This window comes from Macrobrachium nipponense, chromosome 2 (genome assembly GCF_015104395.2).
Source record: "Macrobrachium nipponense isolate FS-2020 chromosome 2, ASM1510439v2, whole genome shotgun sequence".
In the NCBI taxonomy this organism is placed as follows: Eukaryota; Metazoa; Arthropoda; class Malacostraca; order Decapoda; family Palaemonidae; genus Macrobrachium; species Macrobrachium nipponense.
The window spans coordinates 23,441,926-23,469,511 of NC_087201.1; the positions used below are offsets into that span (position 1 = coordinate 23,441,926).

At 38.4% G+C, this 27,586-nt stretch overlaps 1 protein-coding gene across 6 annotated transcripts in view; it reads right to left on the minus strand.

The window, feature by feature from the left end:
* LOC135220484 (SPARC-related modular calcium-binding protein 2-like) overlaps positions 1 to 27,586 on the minus strand; it is a 138,249-nt gene that overhangs the window by 19,444 nt on the left and 91,219 nt on the right. For 5 of the 6 annotated variants that reach the window (XM_064257615.1, XM_064257614.1, XM_064257613.1 and 2 more), the window contains 5 exons: positions 20,082 to 20,168; positions 19,202 to 19,411; positions 17,281 to 17,316; positions 4,628 to 4,708; positions 3,686 to 3,811 (listed from right to left, as the gene is read on the minus strand). In XM_064257615.1, coding sequence (XP_064113685.1) covers positions 3,686 to 3,811; positions 4,628 to 4,708; positions 17,281 to 17,316; positions 19,202 to 19,411; positions 20,082 to 20,168 — 540 coding nt within the window. The remainder of the gene's footprint in view (positions 1 to 3,685; positions 3,812 to 4,627; positions 4,709 to 17,280; positions 17,317 to 19,201; positions 19,412 to 20,081; positions 20,169 to 27,586) is intronic. The other variant, XM_064257616.1, reaches the window with a different exon arrangement.

The following is a 27,586-nucleotide window of genomic DNA, read 5'->3' on the forward strand; positions in this document are numbered from 1 at the left end:
CAATTGACAGACTCGTATGAAAGTTTCGGTGAAAAGACTGAGAAACTTTAAAAGTGCGTGTGAAGTCAGAGGCACAATAGCATAAATTCAGTGCCCTAGGGCAGTTCATACACCCCCCCTCAAAAAAATAAAAATAAAATAAATAAAAGCCGGGAAGTCACAGGAATCGAGGAATAACGTCTTGCAGCAATCATATCAAAGGCTCAGCAGAAACTGAAAGAAACGCCATAAAATCCAACGATTATTTCTGAATGCATAAGGAAGGCAGCGAAGATTCCTTATCAGGTTAGAAGCATTACGAGAGAATTAAAAAGAAAAATTTTTCTTCCTTCGAATTAACGAGACAGAACATCCAGCACAAATTCTACATTGCCTCTGTCTGACGCTACAGTCTTTTCCATCAAGACTTTATTAACCCGTGGATATTCTATTCACTGTCATTTCAGCAACCTCTTCTCACACATCTTTCGAACATTTTCCCCAGTCTACAGCGGTTCGGAAGAGCTTTCCAGTGAGAAAGTGAATGTTTCAGAGCCTGTTACCCTAAGCAAACATCTTCCCCTGTTGTGATTTACGTTAGACTTATCTCTTGACCATCAAGACTTTGTCTACAGAACTTTGGTGTGAATATTTCTGATTTAATATAATCCAGACCAGAGGTCAGTCATTCAAAGATTTTCATTCCACAACTACTCATATATCTAACTATGAAAATAACTTTTCCAATTGAAATTTGAACGATTCAGTGTCATGGGTAAGTACCAAGCTAAAAAATGAATAAATGTGAATTTGGGGCATCCGCTGGTACAAAATGCCCCATACCAAAGAAAGTTTCCAGGCATGGCCTTAAGTATTCCATTTAAGGCACCAGATTCCACTAGATTCACAAATGGCAGAATTATTTATCCATTTGTAAAAATGAATTCATTCCATTTCATACATACATTTAATAACACAATAACCACTCCTGGCCATGTCAATGTCATCAAGCCCAATTCTGGGATGTAATTGTAGGCCTCTTTGCCTGATGAGATATACTGTCCACTTTTTTATCTTTTTTTTTTTTAAATTTATTAAAAAAGGTTGTTAATTGCGAGTCTTCTTAACACTAAAACTGTCTCTTGATCTTCTCTCCCCCTCTTATTTCCTTGATTTTGAGAATTTAGCTTATTTTCATCTCAGGGGACCGTGCTCCAGAAGCTATCAACATATCCGTGTCTAGGTCTAGGCCCTCCTCAATATTTCTACTAGAAAATGATGAATATTGATGGTCTGGCTGTGGTACTTCGTTGCGTTCTTTCCAGTTCTTCTTTTATTTTACAGCTTCAGTCTATGATTTCTTCAGACTGAAGCGTGAAAGACCTTTATGCAGGCAAGTGCATAAAGGCCACCAGGAATGCTTAGTGGAAAACGACCGTGTGGCCTGAGGAGGGCGGGGGCGTTCACTGCTTACACAAAAACAATCGGTGGCTGAGCTGAGTTCTTTAAAGAACAAACTGACCCTGGAGGTGAACGTTCTCTCGTCTTGATATTTTTGTCTGATCTGCCAAGTACCGAGTGATAAAGTTATTAAAACTTCACTGGTTTTTTAAGTTTCAGCATTGCTTGTGTTAATTTTTTTTTATATAAGGTTTCATTTTTTTGGTTTACAGAAGGATCATTAAATATAACTTTCTGTTGTAAATAAAAGTTGCTCTCAAAAATAAACGTTTGGGAGTATGATGAGTAGACGGTATCAGATGCTGAATATTAAATAGCTAACGACATTAGACTTAAAATGTCATGGCAAAACTCATATTTTTTTCTTGGTTTTCAACAGCCTCTCTCTCTCTCTCTCTCTCTCTCTCTCTCTCTCTCTCTCTCTCTCTCTCTTATTTTTCACCCTTTGTTACAAAGTCTTCACACGATCTCTCATTTGCAATCTATTCATCTACTCTCGCTTTTCCACTGCTCTCTTTGCCCATGATCACAGTCCCTCATCCTCTCTCTCTCATGCTTTCTCTCCCTCTCTTATTCAGCAGCATCAGTCTTCCCCAAGAACCGGGACCACTTTTCCACCCATTCCCAACCGTAAAACATAAATATGCATTAACGAAAAGGAGCTTAACACCCCCATGTGTAAGTTATGGAGCCTTCAGTTATAACTTACATCTACAATGATTACTTGTACACGTATGAAAAGTGTCGGTTAAAAGTAAAATTACTTGGTGCAATGTTTCTGTCTGCAAGCTATCCCAGGCCACAAGCAGGAGTGTTTGGCAAATTTTAAGAATTTGACAACATTTTCGTATCGACACCCTGGCCTTTATAGTGTATTTTTGCAGGGCTTCATTGGATTCACCTCTATTTGAAACCTTGCTACCTTTCGTACTGATTTGAAGCAAACAAAAATATGTGTTTTTTTTCGGGAGTAAGCCTACAAAGTGTTTTATTGTTGATGCTCTTGTTAGGGGGGGGGGGGAGTAGGAAAGCCTTTTGGAAAAGCCTAAAAAGGACTGAAAAAGGTGTTTCGCTTTGAGTTAATTAAAGATAAAGGAATTTTATGATAGGATATTTATGATTTATTTATTAGAATGAAAATGTAAAAAATAATTAATGTGCATGTTGAACAATACAGAACAATTATCTTTAATAAAATATTGAGTATCTATTTTAATTTTCGTTGGTGAAACAACGCTCTATTTGATCATAGACTTTAGCACGCGCCCCGAGTAAGTAGGAGGTCGGATAACGTCCTTTTTTTTTGTTTTTTACTAATAAGGCCTTCCATGTTTCCAGTATCTTCGTTGGGGTTTCATCCAGCCCATTCCGTTTGCCCCTCTTCCTGCATGACCTTGGCATGTTTTGACCGATGACTCATTCCTCCATGCCCTAGCTGCTTTTACTTCCCAGTTGCTTTAACGCTTTTAGCACTTTCCAACAAAAGATATTTTTGTCTGATATGATTATGACTATTCATACCACAATGGGAATTCATAGGAGATCATGTTTCATGTTTCGTACGAAAATAACCATCAGAGTTGCAAGGAACAAACAAATAAATCTAAAATAAATCTAAAACAATACAATTGTTATCATTTCCGATAAAAAGGTTATGTTGTCGTTCCGGTTTACTTGCCTGTTATGGATGGATTTTTGGCTAAAATTTTACCAATGTTGGCCCTCTTGACCGACAAGAACGGATCAGATTTTGGGAGGAGAAAGGGAAGAGCTTTTCACTTTTCAAGAGAATAAAATACTGTGGTAATCTAAGTTTGGCCATAGCTTTTGAACTATATGAGATGGGGATTTTGTATACTTGCCATAAGTAGTCCACTAATGATGTTGTGGCATACAAAATGTGGTCAAGGTAAAATGAAAAATTAGAGGTTAAATATGAAATACTCATATCTATTGCTTTTTATTGACGCAAGATAGAGGACTTTATATTCAGCATGAGTAATTCACTCATGACGCAAATGTACAGAGTGAATCCGATCAAATGTCAAGGTATACTTTAGGTCAAAGGTCAATACGAAGTTAGCAGTGTCCTTACAGAAAACCTTTGGCTCTCTTAAAATGCTTTCTGGAGAAAAGGAACTTTTGAATAAATGAATGAAAGCACATAGGATCAGGGGGGAACGAAGTGGGTGAAATCTGTATAGTGGCGACGGTTGTAATGACAGAATCCTGCTCGAAGTCTTACCTTTGTGGCACTGTATTGGCTTATAATTCCCGTTGGCCTGGCATTCCAGAATCGGTATGCTGTTGTTTTCCATGTTGGCGTCTTGTAACAGCATCTCTCTCTCGCGATCACACGATGGCTTGGGTCCTGTTGGAGTCGAGCTTGTTAGAATGATATATGGCATATTAACAACGAGCAGAGGGAGTAAGTTGACATTTACGGAAGACAAGAATGGGATATCAAAAACACTCATTAGGAGTATTGCTCAAGGTCTAGAGATAGACCTTGGGATCGCTGACCCGGAGGTTAGAAATCACGAAACCAAGACACAGGACTCGTCAGAATGTCAACTCGGAGTCGAATAAACAAAGTCAAAGCCAAACTGCGTCAACCAAAGGCGAGAGGCTGAAGAAATTACCGAAAAAAAACTTGATTGGTCATTTCCAATTTTAGAGTAAGGAATACATTCTATAACAGACTGAAAAATCCGAAGAACGGAGAGGTGTATATACAAAGAATGGAAAAACCTTAGATTGAGGAAAAATACAAAAAGGACACGATTTCAAATCAATGTTGAGACGATCAAAGATGATACAGAGAGATGGACACAACTGTTCATTGAAGTTCTTTATCGTTACAGGTAGAATTCCCTACTTCTAAATGTAAGTCTTTTACCCATCTGCTGACATTTACAGTACCAATAAAAGCTTATTTTTTCTGGAGAGGCGCTACGAATATTTCGCGTAAAATTGTCCCTAACTTTGCCTTAGAGAAGTACAGAAATAACATAAGGATTTTCACTTGAACAATGCGTTTGCAGAACAGTTTTATGACATTAATATTCTATTTCAATTGATCTTGCTTCGAATACATAATACCACTCCTACAGCCAAAAAATGACGTACCTACGTTATTTATTTATCGAGTTTTGAAAAAATAATAATTAATATTCTTTATACTTACTTTTACTTTCTGGTTTTCTGCCGCAGCCTCTCGCTTTCTGACATTTCTTCCCTGGAACAGAAGGCACAGCTGTCAGAAAATCTTCGTGAAAAGAGAAAGACAGAAAAAAAATGAATCATGCATAAAATCATAAAATGATAGATTGTATGCACAAAATTATCATCATTATACCACCATAATTGTTATTAGTGTTGCTATGAATGAAGGTCATCAAAATACTGGCAAACATGAACAAGTACTTTAGTGAAGAGTACTACGCGTTACACAGGGGAAGAAGATCCAGTGGGGTAGGTTGATGAGGAAATGGGTCTTGGAATAATAGATTCGGACAGAATATAATCTTTAAAATTGAGTAGTGTAAAGACTGGTTGTAAGTGAAGGGAAGAGAGCTTCATGGCTCTATAGTGTTAGAAGTAAAGTTGAAGAATGCTAACAGAAATGATTATTGAGGATGAGATGAGGGCAGTGAGAGGTTCAAGAGTGAAAAGAAGTTCGTGGTGAATGAAGTTATAAAATGAGGAGTGTGGTGCATTGGAGAGAAGTGGCGATAGTGGCTGACCCAGGTGTGTCGGATATGTTTGGATGAAGAAAAGTTCATTAAAATAAAAAAGTAAAAATGTTTTGTGCAGAAAACTGAGAAAATACGAGTGACGTAAAATCGAAATGTACCGTTTTAAGTAAATTGATAGTATCTGGAATAAAACTCAGACTAAACTGAGAAAGTTTTGAGTGTCAACTGAGATCCTACAGGTGGATCACTTTATCAGCGGTTCAAAACTTTAATTATAATGACGATAGTTACTAGAATTAGTAGTCCGGATACAAAATAAACTGATAAATGGACAATGGTAAGAACATAATAGAATGGACTAGAGAATTTAGGCCATAGGCTGAGAGCTGGGACCTCTGAGGTCGAATAGTTGAAAGGTTTGAAAGGTGTAACAGGAGGAAAACCTCAAAGCAGTTACTTGTGAATCAGTTGTAAAGTAAGATGGAGGAGAGAGAATATGAACGGAGGTACAATAAAAGGAAAGAAAAGGGTCGCAGCTAGGGCCCGAAGGGACGCTGCAAAGAACCTTAAGTAATGCCTACAGTACAGCGCATGAGGTGCACTGACGGCACTGTCCTCCTATGGATGCCAATAGTAAGTCTATTACCTTTGACAATTCTTAAATATTTACAGACCGTGCGTCAGGGGCATGTCTCTGAAACTAAGTCTTGTAATAGGCTTGAACTGCCGTAGGATACCTCTCTCTTTCTCTTATATTCACAAAATATGAAGCCACGATCATCATTTAATGTAGAAATCACTAAACCCTAGAAAAAAGGTAAGCCTGAAGGGGATTATAACTGAAAAGTGTCTCAGCCCCGATCAAGATTCGAACCGGGCCTCTGGTCTTCTAGGTATAATGATAAACAGTCGACTTTGGCCACCCTTCCCGTGTAAATCATTTCCGGGGTATTGTGAATTCGATGTTAAACGATGTTTGTGGCTTATCTAGTCCTGCTGTTAACATTGTTATCCAAAATGTCATAATGAATACAAGTTTCATCGCTAACTGATGCCACCGAAATAGTATTTATTCTATCAATAAGTCTAAAAGGAAAGTATTTCTTATTTGAAAGTGCGAAAATTTTGTACTTCTTTTCTATTACAATTATCTTTCAAAGTATGAAGAATGGGTAGTGGGTTAATGTGGCTTTTCTTAGCAACGGTCACTTCAGGGCTGGACGTTCCTGCTTACACGAGTAAGGGTAGAGGAGGTTCTTTAGCCTTGGCAGGCAACTCTTTTAAGAGAAGGACATTCCAAAATCAAACCAGTAGGTGGTAGGACTTGGTAGGCAACCCTTCCAAGAGAAGGACACTCCAAAATCAAACCTTGCTCTCCAACGTAGGACGGCGCAATAGCCAATCTGCCATGACCTTCCATGGTCTTAAGTTTGAGATTCCCTAGCTGCAGGGTACAATCAGGCATTTTCCCTCTCTCTTGTTCACTTTCCTGTCTTTTTCAAAAAGTGTGTAGGGCATGCTGATGAGAAAGCAAAAGTTGCTTGGTGTATTTATCAGGAAAGCGCCTTCTTCTTTACCAAATCTTTTCCTTCTAGGCTTTTCATTATTTCTAAATCTATCCTGACTGTCCTCTCCCAGTTGTTGTGGCAAACCTGGTGTGGGTTTCTTATTTGCCTTATAAGTTGAGCCGGCGTTTTTCAGTGATATCTGGTTAGGTTTATTTGCACTTACAATGTAATTTTTGTAAATAATGTAAATACTGTTGATGTTGATTGCATTATTATTGTTTATCGTTCTGTTAATTTTTGTTGTTGTTGTTATGAGTCTATTTAATGGCTTCGCTACTAATCTTATGTTGTTAATTTTAAATTCTTTCGGGAGGCACTGAGCTGAACCTGGGTCTGCTGCTCATTACTGTAAGAAATATTGCAAAGCACTTGCCTCAATTATCTGGGGCCTGAGGTTAAATTTCTTTGATATCCAGAGTTGTGCCTGTAACTATGATTTGATGTTCATATCTGGGACACTTGTAAATGGTCACAAGTAAAATAATGAGTTTTTAATCCCGGGGTTGGATGGGCCTTATTTTATTCATTGTCGCAGCATCCCACATGTCGCGTGCGCAAGGTATGGTTGTATATACACTAAGTACAGACGACCTACTATATAATGTCTCTAGAAAACTTAGTTTAGTTGTCATCAAATTCTTTGTTTTAAGATTTTCAGCATGTTCTACAATGTATACTTGCTTGCCGTTTACCACAATTCAAACATCGACGACTGGCTCTTGGAGAGGATTAGTATTCTTCAGTCACAGGATTCAAAAGCCTCAGATTACGAGGCAAAACACAGCGAGTGGCTCAATTCAAAATCCATGGATCAACATGGCTGGTCTGCTCTTGAGTTTGTGTATCCTTCGATTTTGTCCAGGTAATTGAGGAACTTACACATATTTCTGGTAATGGATTAGACCTCACATTTACAGATGTTCCAGCTATTGTAAAGTCCAATCAGCGTATTACTAATTCCACCATTGGAAAAATCGGCTAGTTGAAATCTAGACCCATTGAGATCGCATTATTGAAGCATGTCCTGTTCTCAGTGCTTCAGATACTATATGAGATTCAGATCCAAAGAAGTGAAATGAAATGCTGATGGCTATTCAAGTAAGATATGTCCCTAGAAAGGTAATTAAATTCAGGACAAATGACAAGCCACTGTTTGATGATACATACAGAAGAGTTTGCCACGACGAACAGACCAAATTCAACACTCTGAAACGAAATCGTTCACATGAATATCATAGCATTTTGGCTGAGCCTAAAAGAGGATACTTGAAGGAATTACTCAGCCTCATCTGCGGTGGACCAAACTGGCATCATCTATCTTTGGGTTCAGGTTCACCTTTCCTTCCTCTACTAGTAACAGATGATGGTAGATTGGTTACTGGTTCTAAGGAAAAAGCTGAAGTACATCGAACTCTTGAACCCATTCTTCCAAAATTTGCATCTCACTCTAGGTATGTTAAGAAAATTCTTGATAATCTTGATAGCTGGGTGGAGATGGCCATGATGGCTTTCTTCCCTTTGTCTTTTAAAAGGTTTTCTAGTGTGTTGTCTCCCAAGATTAGCAGATTCTATTGATTTTTATGTCGACGTATTATCTTTGCGGAACAGGCACTTTGTTGCTAACAAAGTGCCTGTTCTGAGGAATGGCGTATGTGCAGACTGCAGCAACTAAAGGGCCAACTTCTCTTCTCCCTGTGCTCTCCAAAGTTACTGAAAAACTTATTCTTAAGCCAGTATTTAGATATGCAAAATCTAAAGGATTGTTTGCCGGCAGTCAATGTACATGTAGGAAGCAATTAGGTACCTGTGATGCTCTTTTAGATTTGAGTTGCCGTTTGCAAGAGAATCTTGATAAGGGGTTTGAGTGCAGAGAAATCAAATTGATTTTTGGTGCTGCTTTCTCTTTAGTAAATCACAAGGCGCTTATCTATAAACTTCAGAATCGCGGAGTTGGTGGATGTTTAAGGTTGACCTCAAGATTTCCTTTCAGGTGGGCAGTAACGAGTTGCTGTTGATGGGATCTTTAGTGAACTAAGATCTATTGTGTCTGGAGTGCCACAGGATAGTTCTCTAGGTCCACTGTTATCTTTAGTGTATACAAGTGATAAGGTTGTTGGCCTGGAAAACAAGATTGCTCCGATAATGGAACACCTGCGGGTGTAGTAGAGTCTCAACGTATGAAAAATGAAGCTGCCCGTAGTCTCAGTCGTGACATGGAGCGGATTAGTGAATGGTGTAGTCTATAGGGTATGAGACTGAACTCCAGTAAAACGAAAACCCTTGGTTAGCAGATCTCGTACTGATTATCTACCCCATCCTCCCCTTCAGGTGGATGGGACTCTACTGAATGAGTCAGAAGCTTCAACTATAGTAGCTGTAACATTTGACTCTCATCTTACTTTTGAGAAACATCTAATGCAAATGTCAACAAATGTTCAACGAAAGTTATGCATTGTACGAAATGCCTCGTGTATTTATAAAGGTGATAAAATTGGACGATTTTGTTAGGAATGAAGACATCAGGCTGAAGAGGGGAAGGCTGAAATGGTTTGGACATGTTGAGAGGATGGATGAGAACAGAGACCCCAGGAGAGCACTGAGAACAGTACAAATAGGAAGAAGACCGCTGGGTAGACCAAGAACGAGGTGGATAGACATAATTGTCAGGGATCTTGAGGATGAAGTCCAGAACCTACTAGAGGAAGCGAGGGAAATGGCTCGCGATAGAGACAGATGGAGAGGAACTACTGTATCAGCCTTATGCCACTGGCCAGTGGCGGGAAGATAAAGTGAAGTAAGAGAAAATCAATGCATCGTATGTGAGGTCATTTGTCTTTCCTTTATTAGAAAAACTGTTCTCCGGTATGGATGTCTGCTTCTGCTAGAGTTATATCTCTTAGATAGAGCTGTTCACGGGAGTAGGTTCTTTTTCCTAATATTATCAATTATGACTCGAACCATCGACGGATGGTCTCTCGAGAGCAACCAGATTCGATGAACAGCAGCACCAATATACAATAATACCTCACTCTAGAACTTCTCATTTCCAGAGGTTCTTTATTCTTAGCACCGTTGGACTGTGGAACAATCTCCTTTAGGATACTGTGAGACTGGAACTTCATAAGTCTAAGCAAACATGAATTGCATTACTACTCTAGTGCTATTCTTCTCGCATTTTAATCAATGTTTGTGTACTTATTAATTTATTTTTCTATTTTTCCTTTTTAATGAGTGAGATCTTTTCTTTCTGTATTTCCCTTTACCTTCTCTTATTCTTCTTCCTGTTCGTCACTTTTTTTCTCTGCAAACCTGATTTTCAAATCAATGACTCCGGTGGCCTTGTACCATATTATTCATTTCCTGAATAATAATAATAATAATAATAATAATAATAATAATAATAATAATAATAATAATAATAATCCTGTTTTATAGGGGTATAAACTAAGAGGTTGTGATAAATATCAGTGGCAAAATCCTTATTACTCAAACTTTTGTTTACTATTATATCTTAAGCGCAGATGATAGCTATTCTGAGCTAAATACAGGCACACTTACATTTCAGTGGCGGATTTAAGGTGGGGGGGTTTGTACATATATATCAATATTTGAATATGTGTGCATGCGTGCACACATATTTAAATATTGATATATATGTACCGTATGTGTGTGTACATGTTGCTTATATATATATAAAAAAAATCCGATGTGGCCCCCTGTGGAAAATTACCAATAAAGTTACCATGTTTTACATCTAAATTATGACACTGAAGTTACGGTAATATTGTCATGTAGAAAGATAAAGGAAGATGAATAGTAAAGGAATGATAATAGTAATGGTACAGTAGAGTATATACATCATAGAGAATAGATTTTAATTAGGACTAAATCGTAATCAGTTTACAAAAGGCTGAGGTGCTAGAAATACAGGGTGTCCACAAAGTCCCAGTACCATTATAAGCAATAAATGCTTGTAATGGTACTAGGACTTTATGGACACCCTGTAGTTAGAATAACGGGAAAAAACAAGAATGAATAAGAACTGATTAGCATAAATCCTTTGGCAATCCAACATTAAGTATTCGATGCTACGTGGAGTACTATTTTAGGGAACAGACTAATATTAGACACACATATATATTATGTGTATATATAGTACATATGGATATATAAACATATATACATATGTATATGTATATGATATACTATATATATATATATATATATATATATCTATATAGATATATATATATATATATATATATATATATATATATATATATATATATATATCGATATATATATATATATATAGATATATATATATATATATATATATATATACTATATACATATGTATATATGTTATATATCCATATGTACTATATATACACATAATATGTGTGTGTGTGTGTAATATTAGTCTGTTCCCTAAAATAGTACTCCACGTAGCATCGAATATATATATATATATATATATATATATATATATATATATATATATATATATATATATATATATATATATTAGAAGCACTATGTAGAATGTAGGTACCTACAACTTCCGGATGGAACAAGAAATCTAACATCTCTCTCTCTCTCTCTCTTTAGGAAATAATTTCTTTTTCAACATGGTCAAACATGGCCTCTCTCTCTCTCTATAGCAAACATTTACTTCCTGACATAAGAAATTAAATCTCTCTCTCACTCTCACTACCACTCCCTCTATGTGACAAAGTTCTTACACGTACTTATGACAAATAATTTATTTTCCTGTATAAGCAATTTATTTTGTCTGTCACACACATTCTCTCTCCCCCTGACATATTTCCTATCTGGTCTTTCTTTACGGAAAAATAATTTCCTGTAGACGAAATTACACTCTGTTCTCCACCCCCCTCTCTCTCTGGCATACAATTTCCATTTCTATTTATTCAGTTTTAGGCTCGTCACTCAAACTCTCTCTCTTTTTGTTTTATAATTTCTTTTTCTACTTGATTAATTAAAAGCTCTCCAGCTCTCTTTCTCCATGAGAGAAAGTTTCTTCCTCTGTGACAATTAAGTTATTTTCCTACATTAGTGATATTTTTTTCCTCGACATATAGTCTACTTTCCTGCATAAGCGAACACATACTTTCCTCTCTCTCTCTCTCTAGTAAATATATTTCCTATTTTGTCAATAAAACTCTCTCTCTCTCTCTGGCCGACGGAAAATTGAACTCTCTCTCTTTCTCAGTCGGTGATTGATATTTTTATCTTAGTACAAGGCATTGAAAAGTTTCGGGTAATAATTTCTTTTCGCTACCAAAACATTGAACACTCGCTGACACCTATCATCTCCAACCCCCATTCCCCATCTCTTTCGTTAACGGGCATTCACAACTCACTAATAATTATTTTTCCGATACGGGCATCAAGCTGTTTGAAATCCCTCTCCCTCTCTTCGTGCGCGCACACGCGAACTTCCCCGTCTTGAGAACTGGTTTGGTTTGTCATCTCCCTTGTGAGCTGAGTTCATCCATTGACACTTCCTCTTAGGAGGAGCAGACTAGAACTGGGTAGCTGTCTATCTATGTATCCACTTATATATGTATCTGTCTATCGATTATTATTTGTTTAAAAAAAAATGAGATTTCTAGGCCTAACTTGCTAAGTCACTTGAAAATTGGCGCCTCCCTGAGACGCCATTGATCTAGACGGAAAAATACATCACTAGACTTACGAATAATACTTGCTTAGGCAGCCATAATTACCGAAAGACTCCACAGTTAAAGAATGAGGAGTTGGAGAAGAAGAAGGGTGAAGACGGAGGGGTATAGACAAGGCTGGCGCCAGGATGGTGGGTAGGGCGTCTAGTCGTAGACCCACCGGTGCCGTGGTGTCGCCGCCACCACAGGTCCTCTCGCAGGTCAACCCGAACAATCTCCGTCTCTCTCTCTCTCTCTCTCTCTCTCTCTACAAGATGAAAGTTCGTAAAGCAAGTATACGCTCTTAAGAATGGTCGCGTACTAGAGTTTCTGCTTTCTTAAATCCGTCCATTATCTGAGCAGATACAAAATAACAGTTCCTCTTTGCTGGTTTGCCCTACACGGAAGCCTCTTTCTGTCTCATTTGCGCGGTTCTCGACGAGTGTTTCTTTGGCAGAAATGCTCGTGGTGAAGTTAACGTCGCTCTCGTTTTCATGCGCGCATCAGAACAAGGTATGAACCCGGCGGGTATTTCGACAAATGCTTTAGAAGACTGATTTGTACACAAGGAAGCACGAAGAAGAAGAAGAGGAGGAGGAAGAGGAGCGAGACGCAATAGTCGTAAACATGGCTGTAATCATAAAAGGCTTTTGAAATCACAGGCGGCGGAACGCAACACTGGTTGCTGAGCACTTCAATAACTGACCACTGAAGGCAATCATTAATAAACAAACAAGGTGGTTAAGATGCTGCGTCACATTCGCCGCATTATGTGGCCCAAAGAGGGGTTGGGTAGCGGCAGACTGGGGTAACTTAGCACGCCGAGTAGAGAAGGATGCTTCTCACGTAGCCGAAACTAAACACAGGATAAACACACACAACACACACACAATACACGCACACACACACACACGCTGATAGAGGCCCAAATAATGTGCGTCTAAAGTGATAAGCCGACGACATGGTGAAATTATGGGGTAGCGTAACTAAATGAGTACATTTCGTGTTTCATTTGAATCTCTTGACCAGTTTTCCTCGTGTCATTCATTTCTTTTGCCCAGTTTTGAAGCCGCTGTTGATTGAAGACGCTGAGAAGGTTCCTATTTCCAAAGCTGTCCAGTCGGCGCCCTAAAGAATCCTACTCATGTATATACTTCTCTCGACGACTATTAACTGTTGTAATATTAGTATCAGGTTTCAAAATATAAATAGTTATGATATGTAATTGTTATTCTTGATAAGTCTACTTTGTTGGGCAAGGATGGTGTCACACTGACAACAGTCATATTTACTGTCAGGGAAACCACACTCTCATTACTCTGTTATAATAAGTGTATTTTTTAAGGTGCAAAACAGTAGTGCCATCTTCCATTGCAAAATGTCCTGAAATATCCTGAACACAGAAGAAATTTGGTTCAGTCCGTTGCCAAGATGGGCATCTCATCGTAACTACCGATTTACCTGGATAAGGTCTGAGAGATGATGCACTTTCTGGAAAAAGAAAATGCAGACTCGCAACCTCTGTTCATTAAAATGGATTCTTCAAGGTGAGAGCAACTCGTGATGTAATCTGGTTATCTGCATCGGTTCTGTGCGGCGAGATCAGCTGATGACGTAATCATATCTGATCATCTTGTGTCGTTGCTCTTGAGTTTTTTTTCCCCTAATGTTTCAACAGCTTCAGGCATAAGGTTTTCATGAAGAAATCCCTTCCTCACAGTTATTAAAATCTATCTCAAATGATTTCCAGTTTACCTGGATGTAGCCACAAGTCATCCTTTAATCATCTCTGCTGGTGTTCACTTAGGAATCTCCTCTTTCTTTCTTTTCCAGTTTTTATCGGTGACCTTTTAACATAGAATATTCCATCCCTTTATAAAGCAAACCATCTTCAGAAATTTATTCCGATTCTTTTGTTACACACACATATAATATTATATTATTATTATTATTTTAGGAGGGTGGGCAAATGAAACACTGTGGAATTATTCCTTGTTGTCTTGGGAGGCTGTCATAATCTGAAGAAGTCGTATTGGGAAGAATAATCCCTTCTTCAGACTTCGTATAACTTGAATTGCCTTTGAAAGGTCGCACAAATTCTTATCAAATGTCTATAAGAAGTTATGGATAGTTTTCTTACCAATTATTTATCTCATAAAACCCTCCTAACTGCAATTTTTGACAGTAATTTCAAGCATTCTCACTGGTGCCCGTCTCCGTAACTTTTCTACCGATATTCTTCTGGATAGTGTTCCCTGTGTTGCAAAATCTCCTTCCTCATCTACAGGGGTCATTAATCTTAACGGCGTAGTTACTCTGAGCTGTTTTAATTGCCATATTAGCACCCACCCACCCCTACACACACACTCACATCCTCTGTCTTTTCCTCTTGCAATGACTGTCCGTTTGCAGACACCTGCTCAAATGAACAAAAACGAGATAAACTTCATTATAAAAGGAACGGAACTTTAGTTTGCTGGACACTAGGCCAATGTCCAAACGTTTAAAAGATGTGTGTGAGAGAGAGAGAGAGAGAGAGAGAGAGAGAGAGAGAGAGAGAGAGAGAGAGAGAGAGAGAGAGAGAGATTGTTTAAATTCTTCCGGATATCAAAGCTGGAGTCATGTGCTTCCTAGTGAAAGGGGGCTCAGCTTCGCGTCTGCGAGAACACTTTTTCACAGCCACAGGAGAAGTGAAGGTATGGGAAGTGAAGTGGATGTCCCAGTTGAAGTTTCACCGCTTGGGTCTAGGTCCTAAAAAAAAAAAAAACGGGGAGAAACGCCCGGCAGAAAGGTCTTTGTGAAAAGCGGACTGTGTCCAAAGGACATCACTTCTCCGCGGCACCATACTCGAAAAAAGGAGAGTGAGAAGATAACCTGATCGGCAGTGGATGTGGTGCATTTGAGGATAAAAATGATATTGGGAAAACGCCAAAGTTTTACATAACGTTAAAGAAAAGGTCAAGAAACGTATAAATTTACTGTGAATAATCCCGATAGTCACACCTCCCTTCATCCATTTGTTTTATGCGCCTATAAATACCAAACACTATGTATGTACATGTATATACGAGCACAAAATGGTGTGTGTGTGTGTGTGTGTATATAATATATATATATAATATATATAGATATAATATATATATATATATATAATATAGTATGTATATATATATATTATATAATATCTATATAATATATATAGTATATATATATATATATCCTACTAATTAGGTTCTATTATTGTTTTCCGAAAGATTACATCGTGAATGCTCGAAGCACTGGGCCTCTATGCTAGCAACAGAGAACAAGGCGCCTCTCTGTGAGGAGCTGACTTGGGTAATAAGCTCCGAGCACTTGTAAAACAAAGATCTTCGGAACATTACCCTCTGAGCAACAACAAATCTGATCTGTGCGACGGGATAGATGGACCGCGCGTACGAGACAAAACTTTCGAAACTTAGTACTCAGAGCAAATAGTAAGATGATCAGTATTATTTAAAGCTATCCAACCACGTTCTTTAAGAACGGCTAGATACAAGGGAGGTCGCTCGTCGCTCTCATATCCTTGTTGAGTTGCCATAAAAGGATAAGGGTCTAAGAAACAATGAGTAGCAAATGTTTTCGTTACTGTGAATTTTGGTCTACGTTAGTTAATTCAGGTGATAAACAAGTGAAGTGTGAATAGCTGTAGCAAGTGCTGTGGAGATTTATAGACTCGTTTTACATCTAAAATCCTAGTCTGGGTTTGTTTCGAATCATGAAAGTTGCAGTAAAGAAATCTGGAACTCATCTCAATATTTGTCAAACTTTTGCAGCCCAATAAACATAATAATCCGCTGTCTCGTACACATACCTGGACGAAAGAGAACCTCGGAGCACATTGGCCTTTCACGGATGCGGTTCGACATATCGGACTTAATCTATCTCGGTGACAATTTAGCTGCAAACTTGAATTTTCTTTAAATGTGTCGAAAATCACTCAAGATATGTTTTTATATTGCTTTAGTTGTTTAGGTTTTTCGATGTGAAGAATGAAAAATGGATAGTATATCCCCTGACAGCAAGGACCAAACAGTAACATTTCTTTCTTCATATACTAGAATAATGGTCATCATCTGATAAGAAAGCATTATTATCACCACGAAAATCCTTTCCAAGTCCTCCTAAGATTCAGCAAGTACAAACACAGCGAAAATATCAAACAAAAGAGACCGAGACTCGTATCGTCCTATGTCGAACCGCCATCATCGCACCCGTCCCCAGTTCATAAAAAAACAGATTAGTTGTGAATTATCGTACGTCTGACAGTTGAGGTATTTAAACTTGTAAACAACGGTCGTACTTCAGTAACCGGAGTTCTCTTATGCAAGATATAATGATCTTGCTGTCATATTATAGCATTCGCAAGGATCTGAAGTATTAACCGTGAAAAAAAAGTGTTTAGATAAGACTATATATCTTCCATTTTGCTTTAGTGGTGTTTCGGGTTTTCATGATGATAGTAATGTAATCAGTGGTATTAATACTGTCATAATGTTGATGCTTCCAGTTTCAATGTCTTCACAATAGAGTTAAAAACAAACAAACGTGGCGTTTTGAGACCATAGACTTAATATAAAAAAACCCTCCCATCACTCTCTCTCTCCCTCCTTTCAACGCTCTATATCCTTCTAATTACGCGTCATTATTCAACTTCTCTCTCTCTCTCTCTCTCTCTCTCTCTCTCTCTCTCTCTCTCTCTCTCTCTCTCTCTTCATGATAACAATATTATAGGTTGGTCAAAATTGGTTCTCTACCATGTGAAATGAAGGTCCATACAAGAGAGAAAAATAACACTAAAATAAGAAATATGGAGGTTGGTGGCAATTTTGAAGCTTCGTTACTTACTTTTCTTTCCGGTTCTGTCGATTCTTTGCGTCTGGGCTGGAACGAAAAGAAATAGAAAGGAAACGTCAAATAAATCAAGTTTATACAAGGCCTTAGAACAACAGATACTGGATATTCAAATGTTAGCAGACCAGCATTATTTTGAAATCACTGTTTGTGCGATTATCCTCTCAGTCCTAAATACCGCGAATTTGGGCAAATATTTAAATTAAATATATCCAACAAAACAACTCACCAACTCATGGTCCACTTTTGGTATGATTCTAACTAGATCAAAAAAATACTATTCTTATCTCCTAAAATTAAGGAAAGGCATTTCATTTCCTTTATCTTTTTCCCTGCGTCTCGAACAGCCTTTAAGAGACGAGACAAATGGTCCTTGAATGTGTCTATGACAAAACAGCAAAAAGGCCACGAAAACACAAAGTGTCATTGACTCCTGGTTGATGTGTTTTGACTCGCAACACCGCCTTCTTCTTCTTCTTTGTTACTATGCAATGAAGCCTCTTTGAACAAATAAAATGGTTTGTCAGACTTCCTGTACTTACGAGTGATTGAGTTTCCGAGTAAACGCCCTCCCTTCTCTGCATGCTCTTGAGACGAACAGAGGGATCAGTCACTTCCAGTTCATTTTATTGTTCTACACTTATGGCCCTGAGACGCACATCCTCGGATTAATTATGGATGCACATTGATTACAAGCTATAAACTTACAGCGTGTGAGAACCGCCATAAACGTAGTATTGGCCACGGTTTGATGCCGTACAAGTTCGGAGCTGATTTTCTAGGCGGATATGATGGTACTACCTGATGATGGGAGACGTCGTTGCTTTCATCTTTGGATGCGCATTGCATATTCTCTAAACTACTTAAGTAGGCTTAATTTTCACATTCCTTCTTGATGGATTTGAATGAAATCATCTCTCTCTCAGATTTTCACGTTTTCGGAATCTTGAAAGTTCTCCTCATTTATTTAAAATAAAGCTCCCTCGTAACTTTTGATATTCGTTGCGTACAGTTAAGTATATTTTCTTATCTCTAATTTGACCTAGCTAGAATTTTTAAAATATATTTTTTTCTTCTGCCTCTAAGCCACTTCACAAAAATCAGTCATTGTTAGTTTTCTTTACATTCAGAAAAAGTCGCTTTAGTAAATATCATGATGCCATCACCATCATCACTTTAATAAATATTATTAACTTCCATTCTACAACAGTTTACCCGTCTTTCAGCCCGTCAGTAATTCAAACAAAAGTGCTCTGTTCGGCGGTTGCCTCTTTCCCTGGTCGGCAACTTCGTGGAATTCGTCCTATATTTACGTTTGTCCAGGTCACTTTTACGTATCTTCACGACCAATTTCTTCTGCGTGCGGTCCCACTGTTTTCCTTTTGAGTTGCCCTTCTTAGAAAAAAAAAAAAGTAAACATAACATGCGCAAACGGGGGAAACGAACACAAACAAAGGAGGACTAGAAAAAGCAAGGGAGCCGTTTCAAACGCAAATCCCGCCCATTACTACTACTACTAGGTTTGGGTGTTGATTCGTTCAGCCAATTAGCGAGGCGTTGAAAGAGCGCGTCCGCTTACCATTTCGGAAGGCAGAATGAGGGAACGGTATAACGGATTCATTCTTTGGCTTCATTAGCTATGAAAATGATAGAAACTGAGAGGAAACGTGCATTGAGGCATGCTGCATGGCGAAGTATTCGATATTAAAGTTTTATCAACTGTTCGTTCTGTTATTTTGTGAATAACCCGAAGACAGAACTGATATTATACGAACGTTTTGCTTTAGTTCTACAAATAGTCCCGAATCGAATACTCAAATACGATCTGATACTCTTGGTGTTTTCTTTTTCATTTATTTATTTATATATCCTTAGACCTACGATGCTAATTAAAAGATTTCTCGCGCGTACTTACTGAAACAGATCCTCCATTCGTCTTGCGTCAGTTTTTTGTCCTGATTGGCATCGCAGATGCGCGGGAAAACCTTCGAGCACTTCTTGGGTTCAACGAATTTCTTGACGATCTTCCGAAAGTCTCTGTACTCGCGCCGCTTGAGGACGCCGTCATCGTCTCTGTCCAGCTGCGCCCACTTCCACTTGATCGCCTCTACTTGGGACCCTCGCTCTGAAAATGGGCTTCATTAGACTCAATGGTCATATGTGATTGTTTCTCAGAAAACCACTGGTTTGACACAGTAGACTCCTCTCATGCTAATGAGTTTTGGGGGGGAGGAGGGGAATAGTACTATATACCACTCAGAGTTGTCGATTATGAGTGTCATGTCTGTTCGGATTATACATCTTTCTAGTGTCGTTTATGTAATTCTTCCTGGGGATGTTTTTAATTATATGAATTACTTTTTAAATGACTAAATTTGAATGCAAATTCTCTTAACAAAAATCGCTTTCGGTGCAGTAAATCAATACAGTAAACTGACTTTAGCACTTGAACGTTATTGTAGCTGATAAACATTATATTTTTTTCATACTTTTTCATAATTTTACTGAATTATCATTTAAAGTCTTCATGATATTGAACAAATGTCACTTCGTCACTAGGCTATAGACTCTGATGTAACAGTTCATTATAGTTACTCTATCGTTACTGTAACAAAGCATTCGTTAGCTGTATTGACTTTATTAAATTTAAAGTATTGAAATTCTGCTTAAAATCTCTTTTTCTGAGGTAAAGTCAATTTACATAATAAAAAACTACTGAAGATTTTTGTTTACGACAAAAGAGCACTTTCCCAGTACCCATCTTCCCTCTGCTCAGTTTGTAGGTATCTACTCACCGCCGCTGGCTTGAAGTCTGTAGTCTTTCATGATGAGTTTTAACATGTTGCCAAAGAATAAGTTTCGCTTCTTCCCCCGACACCGGTCTGAGGAATAGAAAAATATCATAGAGAATAACAAAATAGAAGATACAATAACGACAAACATAGCTCCTGGCAGCGCCAGATCCTTCATCATCTCAACTTTTCAACTGTCCAAGATCTCTGATGTAAAGTGCGAAGTAAAATCTCGTATGGAAATGGTTTCTGTATCTTGATACCAAGTAATTACCAAATAATCAGCCTATTGTCAGCTTTATTTACGTCAGGGGAGAAGTTCTGGCATAAATGAAATGAAAAGGTCGACTTTTCATGATCACCTTTCGTGCCAACTCTTAATAGGCTTCTCTAAAGGTGAAATCTAATCAAATCGTTAGGTCGCAGGTAGCAACACGGACTGAAATAATAGAGAGGCAGAATAGCAGGCAGGTCCGCCCCACTTTATTTGATCCTCCATCGCTCTCTTTATTTCTTACTTCGTGTCCTCGTTCTCTCAGTTTATCTAACTTCATCTATTCTCCACTGACAGAATATCGTACTTCTCAGAAAGTGGCAAATGGGGACTAATTATCAAGAAGCGACGGTCATTAATTAGCACAACGATCAGTTTACGCTCAGTGAGGGGCTCCTTATCCGGTGATCTCATTATCGCCCGATAGTTCTGTTGTTTGATTGTTTCATGAACGGACGGCAATGTCATTTGGTCAATGGTCCTCTGTGTTAGGCGATTCACATCAGCTGGATGAACAGAGGGATTGCATAAGAACTCTCTCTCTCTCTCTCTCTCTCTTGCAAGACGGTTGATAAAGCGATTTCCCCTGAAATCACCCCCGCGGCCAGAAATAGAAAACGGATTCTACGTAGTGACATCAATGGAGCATTTCATCAGGGCGACTTTGAGTTGGCTTCTAGTGATTCATTCTATTCCACAGTCTTGTGACTCGGAAATTACTATGAAACTGATGATTATTATTATCGTTCAAGAATATAACGTTAGAGTCGTGTGCTTAATACGTAAAAGAAAACTGACCGTCAACATCTGGAAAGCTACAAGAAAAGACTAATGTATTTCTAACCTGGTTCAGGTTTCTCTTCCACACGGTACAGAAAAAAATCAGGAATAATTCATCGAAAAACTTGGACAGCCAATGAAAGAAATGCAAATAAAATAACTTAGTACCTACAAACAAAAGAACACTATTCTATTCTATACTTTCAAGAGCTAATGTGCTGAAGAGTTACCTGTGCAGTTGATTGGTGATTACCTTACCTGTCAATGTTGAGTGCGTGCTGGTACTATAGTACTGGATCTTGTAGTTAGTTCAAAGGAAGTGATATGTAAGCGGAATTTAGGCTAATTATGCATTTTTTATCTCAGGGCAAAGTCAAAGACTCTTATCTTCAGCTGCAAATTGTGACAGGTGAATATATATATATATATATATATATATATATATATATATATATATATATTACTCATTACAATAAGTGATCATTAATGTCCGAATAGTCACATGAAAATGTCTTAAATCTTCGTAGAAAGTGAGGGAGCGAATGATTTCATTTTCAATGTTTAGTATTCACATCAAAACAATTGCCTTGTTTGATCCGAGAAGGAAAGAGTCGTTGAATATATCTTCGCCCTTCCAGAGCCACCAGCATCTTGCTCTATGGAAAACAGTTTAAAAGTTTAACTGTAATGTGTTTGAACATTGCTTTATGAGTTTTTTATTTATTTACTTTAAAGCAGGTGGTTGATGCTCTTAAGACACCTGTGACTCCGGAAGGATATGCAAATTTAATGTGATAATCTTTAGAAGGACGCTGCCTGTTCCCGCTGATGAGGATTTCAGCTAAATTGGAGCTACAGAACGACTTCATTTTCATGCTATGAATTTCAGAAAAGGAGTGTGAGTAATTTGCAAATCTACATCTAAAGTGTGAAGTTCGTTCTCAAACTTTTGATTTTTTTTGGTTGGTTGGGGCATCTTTTGGCTCCAGTGTGAACAGGAAACGTCCGGGGGTAGGAGGGGGGGGGGGGGGGGGGGTGTTACACCAGATCTGTGAGTGCTCAAAACAACCTCTGGAAACTAAAGAGAAAAAGGTCAACAATGGTCATTTTGTCCAACAGTGCGCCTGCCAGCCAGCCACGTATACGCTGCCTTTGGAAGGGGAAGCTATGTGGATTGGATGGGAGGAGAAGATTGAAACGAACAGTAATCATCCTTAAGTTTGGCTTGAAAGGGACATTACGAAAAACCTGGTTTTGGTAAGGACGACCAAAGGCCTTCCGTCCGTCCTTAGGTCTAAATTGTGACTGACCCCACGTAGCCAATGATTGCAAAAACCCGCAAAATCTTTTAAGAGTTTCCTTCTTCTCGCGTGGGACGTCATCTCTCTATCCTCTCTACCGCCACCCTTAATTCTGATTACTGGTAGATGTTGTTAGGACGTTTGGGAGCAATCAAAAAGGTAAAGCATATTGAATCATTTTTTTTTTTCCTGGGCATTCGCTTGTTTAATTTCCATTCAAAGCAGATGAATCATCATTGTATAAGCTATCGCAAAGTGAACGTATAGTCTGTGCGTAGGTGCTTGCGTTCTAAATCATAGAGTCATACAACAAATATATACATGACACAAAGTCCTGCGATGTCCGCCTCTGTCTAAGCCATAATTCGAAATGTTTTGAGGGAACCCTCGCTTTTGAATTCTAGACTTGATATGATAGATGCTTAGACGAAATTCATATAGTACCGATTATCCAGTTTCTGTTGATTAGAAGAGAACTTCTATTTGCCTTTCATGTATTATCGCAAAATAATAAAAAAAGACTAAAAAGTAATGATACTTATAAAATCATTTTAATAATTGTTAAACATATCTTAGCATAATTCAACGCACACACTAATGAGCGTATTCTTATCAATATACAAAATGTCCTTTAATATCCAATTCTCACTACCTTGGAAATTAAATATTTTCATGTATGTTAACCAAAGGGGAATTTTTTATTAGTTGATAACAAGTTCGTCGTCTCACGGGCTCGAACCACGGAAGAAAAGAACTCAGGACTACAGTGGCGTGTGGTTTAAAGCGCGTCACTGCAGCATAAGTTCCTGTCTTCCGTGGTCCGAGCCTACGAGACGACGACCTTATTATCAATTAAATGATTCCCCTTCGGTTAAGGCGAACTGGATATTAAAGGACATTATTAGCTTAATGCTTGTATATGAATCACGGTGATGTGATAATATATATATATATATATATATATATATATATATATATATATATATATATATATATATAAGTAAACAATGTCATCAGCTACCGGAAAGGGAAATTCGTGTTGAAAAGCCTCATCAATGGAAGAAGCTAATTTGAAACCTACCAAACCCACGAAGACGTAGACACTAAAAACAATTATTCATCAATGTCAACACCCGCTCTGGCAGATTCCGGGAACTCTTAGACAACTTGGACAGTCATTTGGTCAAATAAACTCCGAACATCTCTGGAGACTTTTTCGTGTCCGTCACTCGCGTTAAGAGCGCCTCAGAAACGGACTTGAGAAATGAATAAACAAATCGAAAGAAAGCGATCTAAAGATGACTGACAAATTCAGAAGTCAGTGTCGAATGCGTATCTTCGTTTTCAACGAAAATTCTCGTGCCTCATTTGAATTTTCTTCGGTTTTTACAACAGAATCCTTCATGAAACCTGAAAGAATAACCTCATCCAATATAAAATGGATCAAAAAGGAGCCAGCATGTAATAAGCGAAAGAGCAAAGATATAAAAAAAGGGGCAAAATGGTCCACAATAGACCTCTTTTAGAGGCTGAGTTTATATCTGTCGACACTTGAGACTGTCCGAGAATACCAACGCGCAGAACCAGATGAATTGTTCCTTCTTTTCTTCTTCTTTATCTTCCTCCTCCTCCTCCTCCTCCTTCTTCTTCTTCTTTTCCTTCATAAAGAGTTGCACCAGCTTTCCGTCCATCCACACTACTAATGGGGCGGCGCCGCCACAAAGCGGTCTAACTTTGTTGCGCCTAGAGTTGTAAACACCCGTCTCATCTCGAAACTTACGGGCGCGGCTAAGCCTACTTACTGTTCAGCACGGTCTAGGTAAGCCTAGACCGTGCTGTTCAGTACCGTCACTTGCCTGGTGACGACGACCCTATTTCGTTCGTCGGTGTTTCTGTTTCACTGTTTCACTCTGCTTAAAAAAAAGGTAGTTCCTCATATGACTAATGAAGTGTTTCTCCCCGCTCTCCTCTCACTTTTTTTTTCTCGAAGCGCTAAAAATAACCGCCATTCAGGTGGAGGCATTCCAAGTATCCGCGGAAAGTCGGCAGATGAAGGGCATACGATGGAAGCACCCACTTGAGACCTGTAAACTTCTTGAGAAAAATGAAAAAGAAAAGAAAAAAATAAGGAAAGAATGTTGCGTATTGGTAAAACGTCCAATATTCTTACGCTGAATACATCCTGTAACTAGTTTTGACTAATTACATTAAGGTTGGCAAAAGCAGCAGCGCTATTCATGTAAACAGATTTTCTTTGGTTGTTGATTTGTTTATCGGTTATTAATGTTGTTTTAATTCAGTCATTTAATCTCCTTTCCTCTGGATTACTTTTTTTTCACATATAGTTGCTTTTGATTCTGAAAAGTCGATGGCTATTTTTTCTTTTCTCCAAACGAATGTAATAATGATAATGACAACGAGAGAAATCCATATGAAGAATCTCTACACCTGATAGCAGAAAGGAACACACACACACACACACGCACGCACACATATATATGACGGCTCTAAAGGACTCACAGACCACAGCCAGATGAAGTTCTTGCCTTCATATTTGCATGCATGAATACGTAGTCTTACTAAAAGGTGTTCACATCAGTCAGGTAATTCATACCGGATATGGGTAACAAAATGATGGTCATGTTCACCCGAAACAACCAAATCTGGACAGATGGACAATTACGAGATATTTACACTGAAATGAGCGTTAATGAGTGAATACTAAACACAATATGATGGGCTGTAGGAACAGCATGAGTGCAAAATCTGGGTAATTTGTGTTTTACGCATCATTCTAGGACTAACCATCTCGTGGAAGCTGACGAGGCTCGTTTTACGTCATTCTTCAGGAATTTTTCAACATTCCTTCGCCGAGATTCAGGCACAGAAGGGAGCTAGTTCGGGTTCCCATGTTCTTGGAATCATCAGCGAGAAACTTAAAAGAAGAATTACGAGAAGAGGGATAAATGATAGGAACGAGTGTCCGAGGAAATAAGGAAATGCCGCAAGGTGAATATGAGAATAACACAAGTAAGAATAAACATATTAGTAGGAAACCCTCACACACAAGCACACAGATGCCAGAAATGAAAACACTATAAAGAGCCAAAAGCAACCAACCATTCCATCGTCTCTTCTAATTGTAAACAAACACAAGAGTTCTCTGCCCAAGGCCCCACTTGACCAAAAGAGTAGCAGAGCAGACAGAAAGACAGTCAGCATCGCAGTTCAGGAAAATGAGAAAACTCTGAGAAGGATTCCGATGATATTTTTTTTTTCGTCTTTATTATCAGAGAGACGCCATGATGTCTGTGTAACCACATGTGATGTTCCACGCGACCCCATATTGAAGATCTCATGTAGAGAGGACGAGAGTGAGTCACACGTCTCTCTCTCTCTCTCCTCCCTCGGAGGAGTTCGACTGCTATGGAAGGGAAAGAAGGCTCTTCTGCACAACAGCATTTAGATGTGCTCTCTCACACACACACACACACATATATATATATATATATTCCTTATTATAATAACCTTTAGTCGAGTCAGTTGTATATTATTTACTCTGTATGCTTCAGCTTGATGACACTAGGCCTAGAAACATCAGCGAAATAAATGGATGAAGTGCACTAAGACGTTTCCTACTACAGATGCCCTTTGCTGTTTATTCTGCTAATGGCCGGTGTTCTGGAACACACACACACACGTATATATATATATATTATATATATATATATATATATATATATATATATATATATTCAACTGTATTCCACATAGGAATGAAAAGAGTTTCTCTTAGAAAATGCTCAACAGAGAGAGAGAGAGAGAGAGAGAGAGAGAGAGAGAGAGAGAGAGAGAGAGAGAGAGTAGATAACTTAACGATTAAGGCCATCACAATTCTTGTAAAGGATTCAGTGGGCCACTGGAAGAAACAGAAACGGCTCCTTCATCCTGTGTAGTCGACCGAAAGAAGCCAGCACTGAATCATGACGAGTGATCTAATTAAAAGTCAGAGTAATAACGTTTTCCGTAATTCAATCTTGGTATTCAAGAATATCGTCTACTGTGCAGTTACTGAGTTGCCAAGACTCGCTTGTCTTCGCCACTCCGGAACGGGACAGGAGACTGGGGTGGTATTTATTGCTGAAAAACTTCAAAATGAAAGAAATTTGAAACAATGTTATGAGGAATCACTCTCGTCTGGCAGTCACTTGGTTTATGGGTTGGTTTGGATTAACGTAGCCTAAACCAGCACGGGTAGCCTTGCTTCAATGCAAGTGTGATAAGTGCCTTGGTGTGGGGTTCTGAACAATCGCTTCTTCCAGATATTTCATTTAGTGTGCACGAACATCAGAACAACTCGTCCCTCAATAAGGTGAGATTGGGGTCATTTTCTGTGTAGTACTAGACAGCTGCCATCACCCAACTTTTACCATGTAGTAATTTTTTGACTCTACCACGAATTTACCGATCAGCTCTCACTGCTTTATCATTTTTTTAACCATTCAGGACTGGCATCGACAAAACCTCATAAGTAATTTTGTTTTATCAAATGAATATATTATCGATAAGAATTCATTTCCACTATTGCACAGAGTTCTAAACAGGCAAGCTGAGAACTGAACATTGACCATGGACGTTTAATCAAAATTTCCTGACTTCTTTTTTTCTTTTTTTTTCTACGGTGGTTGCACTCTTGGGCTTTTATGCTTTTTTTTATATAGTTATTCGCGATCAATTCCTCTAACTTGTTTCCTCTCAGTGTATACAACCTTTCTGCCACGGTGCCTTGCTTTCTGTCAACAAACTTACCAGTCCTTGATTTCATAGACAGGAACCACGAACGCTATCAGTTTAGAGACGAGTCTGTTATTAGAAAATTGTAGACGTTACGGTGAGCATATATAAATCCACCAAGATTCCCAGTTCATCTCGCAAGATGCGTCTAATGAATACTGATGTGACTAGAATCATATCACCAGCTGACGGATGAATGATATGATGGCTTATACAGAGGCTACATCAACAGAGGCATCATAGATCATGCATCGTAAGTGGACAAAACTTTTCATGTTTACATTAACTGGGATATTTATCTGCGATGGACATACGGAGACAAGAAGTTTACCAATGAAACGGACATTTGATCTAGAGGA